The sequence below is a fragment of the Pinus tabuliformis genome, chromosome 6 (genome assembly GCF_031772625.1).
Source record: "Pinus tabuliformis cultivar Carrire ecotype Pingquan chromosome 6, CPIR1, whole genome shotgun sequence".
Taxonomy (NCBI): Eukaryota; Viridiplantae; Streptophyta; class Pinopsida; order Pinales; family Pinaceae; genus Pinus; species Pinus tabuliformis.
In genome coordinates this window covers 1,459,467,862-1,459,476,511 of record NC_142292.1, presented here as the reverse complement: position 1 = coordinate 1,459,476,511, position 8,650 = coordinate 1,459,467,862, and the positions used below count along the sequence as shown (strand labels likewise).

Here is an 8,650-nt window from a genome sequence, read left to right as displayed (position 1 = left end):
TTTATTGAATTTTTATTATCCAAATTCTGACCACTTTTAACTATCCAACCAATTCCTCCATCTCAATAAATATATACATAGAGTTAAAAATATATTTTAAATAACAAACAAAATCACAATTTAACCCACCATTATTTCACCACATTCCCGTTCTACAATATCTACAATATACGATGCAAATGAAACCAACCTATTGATTACGGTTCTGATAGATATCAATTCTTACAGTACCCAATCACGGTTGTTACAATTCTTACGGGACGCAATCATGGTCTTGCAACACTAGTTTTCTTGCATAATTTCGGTCGCATTCTTATCTGCATTCCAACAATAAAAAATGAACTACTCTGTCTTTGTTTCCCGTAAATGAACGACTTCATCCATGCAATATGCAAGCATGCTATGGCAGTGTTCTGCTATTCCTTGATTGGCAACAACTGCAAAGCTGTTAGCCTTCTCCATATTATTTTGATCAGAACACATGAAATCTTCAAACTCGTTCAGCTCCATGGCCGCTCCCCTGTACAACTCTTCCAAACCAAAATCTGTGTCACAGTCGGATGAAGAGAAGAGCAGATTCCAGTGGGGAAGCGACAGGTCGCTCAAATCCAATAAACTCTCCGCTAATATTGCTGTATTTCCTCCACAATGATCGGAATGTGGTGATTCCTCGTCCACAAATTCTGCTTCCACAAAATTAGCATCTGCCGTTTGGAAGGCAATGCGCTCCGAATCATCGGGTGTGATGGAATTGTTTGCGAGTAGGTCGCAGCATGACTGGGAGAAATTACCAGTTTCATTAATATTACACGATTTGGGAGCTCCATTTAAACTGGGATTATTGCAACCATCACTGTTGTAGCTGTTTTCTTTCACGATTCCGGAGCCTCTCATGGCCGTTGTTATTTTGAGTGGAATTGCTTTGAACACATGAGTTGGCAGAGGAGAAGAAGATCTCCATTTCGTTTCCAGAGATTTCGCGCTCGAATTAGCTTGAGATTGCTTTAGTGGCGGGAGCTTTTTGCTAAGCTGAGTGTTCCAGTAATTCTTGATTTCGTTGCCTGTTCTTCCGGGTAGTCGTCCTGCATGAATCCATAAATCCACCTGCATGAATCCATAAATATAACCTCGTCAACTTCCTACTGTGCAGTTAATTATTCGAAATTTCGAGGCGCTGAAATGGGGAATCAATAAATTTTGTTGAGTGAACAAATGTTCAGATATTCTCGACATACCGATTGCCAAGAAGGCGATGCATCCGAATAATGAGATCCTCCTCGTCGGCGGAAATCCTTCCGCGTTTAATGTCAGGACGCAGATAATTCTTCCAACGTAATCTACAACTCTTTCCGTACCGGTTAAGACCTGCAACAAAAATTCTTTCCACTTGTTAGCCTCTGAATAAATATTTATGTCTGCATAAATAATATCTATACCATAACTGACAACTAACTGACTTGTTGTCGCTGGGACAGTTCAATTGGCTTTAGTAGTATGGTGTAAATCATGAAATTTGAAGGAGGGAAAACAAAACAAAACAAAAAAAACCATGACAAACTTTTTAGAATTCACCTGCTTTTTGGGGAAGAATTTTCCATCCACCATCTCCATGGGTTTGAATGTATGTGGAGAGAATCATATCCTCTTCTTTTGTCCAGGCCCCACGATTGAGCCCTTGTTTTGAGCAGCAAGGAGATCTACCCATCTTGAATATTCTACCTCTCTAACTCAACAGCTGATGATTTCCTCTGCTAAACACACTAAGTCACAGTAGGGGCCTCTCTGCTTCTCCTTGGTAGGGAGGTTGACTTTATATAGAACTCAACAGCTGATGATTTCCTCTGCTAAAAACACTGAGTCACAGTAGGGACCTCTCTGCTTCTTGGTAGGGAGGTTGACTGTATATAGAAGTAGCTACATTCTCCGTACGAAGGAAGCCTGGTCCAGTAAATCTAACGTATGTGACAGGCTGATATTTTCGGTGAAGTGATATGACAGGATATAGAGTAGAGTGACACGTTTATCACTGTATTCGTACTCCTCATTTCGAAACGGACTCGAAAGCTTATCACTGCATTCCTAATCCTCCTGTTTTCCCGACGGTTGACAGCAAAAGAACTTCCAGATGACGAGGGAAACGCATCAACTTTCTATTTATGATATAGACAGCCATGGTTATTACTGTATGAACCGCATGAATTTTCTATTTACGATGTAGACTGGCATGGTTATGAGTGAATGGCGTTGTCTACTGTGGGGACCATTTTTTTGGACCATTTTTTTCGACGGCCTCTTTAAGTTGAAGGGTTGTTGTTTTTTTTATAATAAATCTGACAGTAGGGAATAGGTTTTGAAGGTTGAAAATGGAATTAGCACTAAAAAAATTGCAGGTTAAAAATTATGTTTAAAATTCTGAAGGTAAAATTTATAACTAAAATACATGAAATTTTATTATTTTTTTTGTGGACAAAAGCATAACCTATTTGAGTAGCATTCTGGACCCTTCAGTACTAATGGTCCACAGAAGGTCAATGGCTAGGCTGTGAGGAAAGGCAACCAATATTTATAAAGCTATAACTCTATTAATGTATGAGGCATTATATGTCATTTATTTAATTTTATATTTTGCTAAATCTTATGATTGGTATATGTTAATTTATGTATTAGTGAAATTATAGTTCCGATACTCACTTTAATTAGACAACGTATGTCATTATCTACTTAGGAACCAATTTTTTGAATAGTCTTTTCAAGTTGGAAGGGTATTTTTTTTCTAATAAATCTGATAGTGTGTAATAGTTGTTTAATGCTCAAAATGGAATTGACGTTATAAAAACCCAAAATGTCTAAAACTCTGGATATTAAAAACCATGTCTAAAGCTCTGAAGGTTAAAAACTATAATTAAAATACAAAAAGTCAATGGGGAGATTGTGAGAAAAGACAATCAATATCTATATAGCTATAACCCTATCAATGCATGAGGCATTATATGGGAGACTGTGAGGAAAGACAATCATTATCTATGAAATTATAAGTCTATTAATACGTAAGGCACTATATGGTACTTATTAAATGTTGTCTATTAATGTATAAGATATTATATACCATTTATCGAATTTTGTACTTTCCTAAATCTAAAAATCAGTATATATTAACTTATATATTAATGAAACTATAGCTACACAAATATTAATAACTATTCCAATTAGACTGTTTTAATTGAATCATTCGATTAATAATAGATTCCGTAGAGAGCAAAAAAAAATTATTGCCTGATTTCATGTCCGTCCCGACAAATCCTGACTGGTCGTCTAGATTTGTTAAAAAACTGTTGTTGTCATGCGAATCACGATGTTCGATCGATTGGTCTCTTCGGTCTATTCGTCTGTGGGGACTACTGAAGAGCGAAAAATTATCTACCCCTCCTAAAAGCGATTTGGTTTCGGCGTTCGAAGAAGATGAAGAATCGCATGGTTTCGGTGCACGTGCAATTGCGGGAGGGAGAGAATTGCTTCTTACAAGTCAATGTGGTCCAGTGTAATCAATTTCCAGAAAGACCAAGTTGTAATATTTTTCCAGGGAAAAATTATATTGGAAACCAGAATGCACATTAAGTCACATTACGATTATTTTTGCCGTATTTTAATGGTTAGTTGTTTGGTTAGGGTGTTTTTTTGCAGAACGAGTTAGTTTTAATATTGTATTTTTTTTTTTTAAATTCAAAAATATATTTTATTAAAATACATAATTTGAGATTTCTGTGATCTATGTTGTAGATAATTTTTTTTGGATTAATTATATTATTAGAATTTGGTTGAAGTTTCAAATCAATCATGAAGACAAGTGAAAAAGTTATTTAATCTTCATGAATAAATAGTAAGGATGCATCATAGTCCAAAGTTACCTACTGAAAATTAGTCATTGAAAACTAGCAGTTAATTTTGGGTTATGATGCCTTATTACTATTTGTTTATAAAGATTGTATGCTTTTTTCACCTTCTCTCCTGAGGATGAACCATATTGGTTGGTTCCAAATATCAACCAAATCATAATGATAATTAATCCAAAAGATTTTTATCTAAAATACACTATTGAATAAAATAAATATATGCTAAATTCGACAACAAAAAACAAAACAAACCAATAAATTTAAGTGTAAAAAACAAATTTAATTGTAGATATTTTTTTGGAATGAGTTATATTTTAAATAACTAAGTAATGCTCGTACCGATCTCTAATTCCGTGCTGTCTGTCAAACATCTCGGGGAAGTTGAATGCCCTAACCGATGACATATAAATGGCTGCGTCATCTTCCAAATATTAGGTGCACAAAAGAAAGACAAATATACGAGGTGTCATTTTTTCAAGTATTAGGTGATGTATAGACATATAGACAGTAACATTAATCGGCTGAATGCGGAGAGCAAATTCAATGTGATGTGAGCTCTGTGAAAGCCATGCCCGACGGCTTTAACATTGACTCATTAATGCAATGATAGCGAGATTAATCGAGAGGGACAAGGAGGTTAGGAGAACTATCGCTACCTGACTCGTTTGAAATTTACGAATGCCTTTTGAAATTAATCGAAGGAAAGAACGTGGGCGTGTTGTCTCACGGATGCTATACTTATGATTAACTTATGAACACTTTTAGTAATTTTGTTTGTTTGTTTTTGCGGAGCGAAAATTTAATATAATTTAGTTATAAACCACTAATGTAGCATTAATTTATGTTTTACCATTAAACCACTTTAACAAAAATATATAGATTGCAGAGGAAACCCGCTCCAAATCATATATATAGCAGATATCAAATTTTATAGATTCGCCACTATACACCCATCGGTTCCGGGTCTCCAAGCCTTTGCATTGCGCACTCGGATCTGTGCTTCCTCCGATTGTAATTTACGATCAGATCTTAACCTTCGATCCGATCCATTATCCAACGCTTGAGATTAAGTCGCGCAATCGCATATTGCCCAAGCTCAATGCCAGACTCCTTCCGCTTCCATACCACAATTCGATATCTTTACGGACCCGATAGGGATATAAACCATTCCCTATAATATTTCAAGTCGGCAGTTGATTCCTACTGTGTTTTTCACCGTTTGTTTGTGTAATTGGGATTTCCACTTGCGAGAGTTAAACTATATAATGAGCCCGTCGATGCGATATTTGGCTTTCCTGATTCGATCTGCAATCCGATAGTTTATATTGATTCACGCGATCACATATCGCTCAACGTCAATGCCTTCGTGATATGCTGGCCCATAGAAAAAAGAAGGTTCTGGTCTTTTTTTAAACACTCTCCCAAAATTTATTGCTTCTCTGGCGTTGATCTTCTCCTGAAAGATCAGGACTTAAAGCCACTTCACAACCTTTACAAAACCTTAAATCACACATATATAAGCTTCTCCTTACAAAACCTTTGGTTACATATGTTTTTAACACATAAATATCTTATCGGCACATATTTTCCTATACACGATTTACAAATGAAAATGCCAGCATAAACATAGTTTTCTACCCTTTTGTACAGCCTTGTCACATTTCCCGAGGTTTAACCTTATCGCAATCGACCATCGGTCCTTCCACGGTCATACGTATATATATGTATGTTCATTGCCCCTTTCGCTCCAATATGCGATATCAGAGTGTTAACGTATGTTTTAGCACTAAACTACTTTAATCGAAATATATGGATTACACAGGAAACCCGCTCTGAATCATATATATAGCGGATCTCAAATTTTATAAATTCACCACTATACACCCATCAGTTCCAGGGCTCCAAGCCTTTGCATTGCACACTTGGATCTGCGCTTCCTCCGATTGTGATTTGCGATCAGATCTTGACCGTCGATCTGATCCGTGACCTGATGCTTGAGATTAAGTCATGCGATCACATATTGCTCAAGCTCAATGCTAGACTCCTTACGTTTCCATACGCCGATCCGATATCTTTACGGACCTGATAGGGATATAAACCATTCCATATAGTATTACAAGTCCAGCAGTTGATTCCTACTGTGTTTTTCACCATTTGTTTGTGTAATAGGGTTTTCCTCTTGCGGGAGTTAAACTGTATAATGAGCCTGCTGATGCAATATTTCGTCTTCGTGATTCGATCTGTGATTCGACCGTTCAGATTAACTCGTGCAATCGCATATCACTCAACCTCAATTCCAGACTCCTTCTGCTTCCATACGCTGATCCGATATCTTTAGAGACTCCATAGGGACATAAACTATTCCCTATAATATTTCATGTCCGGCACTTGGTTCCGACCGTGTTTTTCACCATTTCTTAGTGTAATTGTGTTTCCGCTTAGGGGAGTTAAACTGTATAATGACCCCGCCGATGTGATATTTCGCCTTCCAGATTCGATCTCTGTAGTTGATCTTCCCAGATCTAACAGTTCCTGAGCATCAGTCTTCGGTCTTGCGCTCGTTCCTTTAACTTAGAATTTATGGTAAGTCTTCATTTTTTCTATTCTTTAAAGGTTTCGTCTCGCTATTATTTTGCCGTGCACTCTTCCTCCTGAGCTTTGATTGGTCCTTCTAATGGATTAAACACCCCATCTTAATCCTCCTCTTTATGTATTCTCTATGTGATTACTGCACTTCACCTGCACACACACACACACATAGATATATATACAGAATGACATAGTTCGCTCATCTTCCACCATTAGATTCTTACACTTATTCAATTTGGGATTAAATCTCTGGACATATACATAAATCAATACATAATTACAAGGTAAGTGTAAGCAATGCAATTTCTCTGTGACACTCTATAAGTATTTCATCATTACTTATGTTTCCCGCATTTATACACAAATTATTAGTTTGGAAATCATAAGGTTCAGCAGTCTCAACTGTTGCTTCACATATTAGTTCTTCAAAATGAACTTCATCTCCTTCTTCCACAACAATTTGTTCCTGTGTTGTCATAGTTTCAAATATCAATGTATTATCAAATTCTTTCTGCTACAATTAATCATTGCTTGTCTCATTTAACAGGCATTCTCCATCCTCCTTTACTTCAGAGTTTTTTATCTTCTGAAAGATACTTCTACATACTTCTGACAGCCTCAAAAGATTGGTCATCCTCTGTAAAGCACTCCTCTATTAGTGTTTCTTCTCCCAAATTTAAATCATCTGCATAGGTTCCTTCCTTCTTAACATCTTTCAGTAGAAAATGGAAAATTGCTTTGCAAAATTGAAAATTGTGTGTGATAAATTATGTATTTATGTTACTTTTAATTTTATTAAACATTAAATTGTTTTGATGATATCAAATGCATTTTTTTTACAGTTAGGTGGTTTCACTGTTTCATCATGGATCCAACTATTTGGAGTTCTCTTCCATTAGAAGTTCTTGAACTTGTCTTGTTGTGGCTCCCTTTATCGGTTGTGATAAAGTTTAGCACTATGTGTAAAAAATGGAAGAATGCTTTGCATGACCTTTCTTTCTTTTTACGTTGCAAGAATTTCTCCACGAACCAATTTGGATTTATTGTTCGTTTCCTCAATAGTGAATACAACTGTTTTACTACGCACTACCTTAATCAGGATGGCTTCATATACCAATTCCATTTGGGATTCATAGATTCAAGATGCAGAGTAGAGTGTGTTGTTGGACCAATGGTGGCTTTATCCTTACCAACAGAATGCTCCCAAACACAAAACTATTTTTTAGCGAATTCATTTACAAAGGCATTTAAAAACATAGGGCCAGTACGAATTGGAGAATTTGGGTTCTTTTCATTATTGGAAAATGTAAGCAGCAGAAAATATGACTGGGTTGTTATTAACAAAAAAATCTATGACAGAATGCAGTCTAAATTTATGCTTTTAGTAGTCTTGATAGGGTATGGCAAAGGGAAGGTGTTCCATTTGGTGGCGCTTCACCCTCGAAGAATGTAGTGTTTTATAAAAGTAAAATGTTTTGGTTGTATCTCGACAAGGAGTATGAAGATTATCCTCGGTACGGGTATACAATCTACTGGTTTGACGTAATAAAAAATGAGTGGGGTTTTCCATTTGTTCCAATCACAAACATATATTGTATGTCGTTAGCAATATACATGAATCAGTTGATATGCCTTGTCAATGATGAGTCCACTTCTGTATGGTTAATTGAAGAATTAGATCATTTCCAATTTGGTCAGTCGTCTTTTGAACAAAGAATTGACTACTATGAAGATGATTGGGGTTTCAGATGGAAGTTGTTGGAAGAAATTTCTACAGATATAAATAGCAAATGTCCTATCTATCTTGCGTTCCAAACAGTCCATGGTCTGATTCTTAAGTGGAACAGTAGTGAAGTTTTTTTCCTATTATATGACATGCTGACTCACATCTGTTTTCCAATAGATATTGATAATTCAACTAATGAGAAAATATCTCAGTTTTCGTACCCAACACAAGAGGACTGCAATGATCTAATTGAGTATGGAGATGTTTTTGCAATTGCTTCCTGTACGGATTCTGTTGATGAGATTCCACCATTGGAAATGGTGATGGATTCTTATGATAATAGTACTCTTGGGAGTTCTTATAAATATTTCCATTTTATATACTCTCTGTGATTGTGGAAAAGATTTCCATTTTTGCCTCTATGCATACTATGTGTCTTTATCAT

General features: G+C 36.1%; 1 protein-coding gene across 1 annotated transcript; it reads right to left on the bottom strand.

Moving 5' to 3' along the window:
• Positions 1 to 342: 342 nt before the first annotated feature.
• Positions 343 to 1,705, bottom strand: LOC149264121 (uncharacterized). Its single transcript, XM_089395762.1, has 3 exons — positions 1,573 to 1,705; positions 1,232 to 1,365; positions 343 to 1,104 (listed from the first exon to the last, which is right to left on the bottom strand). The coding sequence occupies exons 1-3, from the start codon at positions 1,703 to 1,705 to the stop codon at positions 343 to 345; spliced, it is 1,029 nt and encodes a 342-aa protein (XP_089251888.1).
• Positions 1,706 to 8,650: the final 6,945 nt, after the last annotated feature.

What these genes read in the sequence shown, in the direction of transcription:
- LOC149264121 (XM_089395762.1), bottom strand. Translation starts at nt 1,705, where the DNA reads ATGGGTAGATCTCCTTGCTGCTCAAAACAAGGGCTCAATCGTGGGGCC. An exon ending in AATTCTTCCCCAAAAAGCAG is followed by an intron (nt 1,366 to 1,572) that starts GTGAATTCTAAA and finishes TTTTTGTTGCAG; the next exon opens with GTCTTAACCGGTACGGAAAG. An exon ending in GCCTTCTTGGCAATCGGTAT is followed by an intron (nt 1,105 to 1,231) that starts GTCGAGAATATC and finishes GGATTCATGCAG; the next exon opens with GTGGATTTATGGATTCATGC.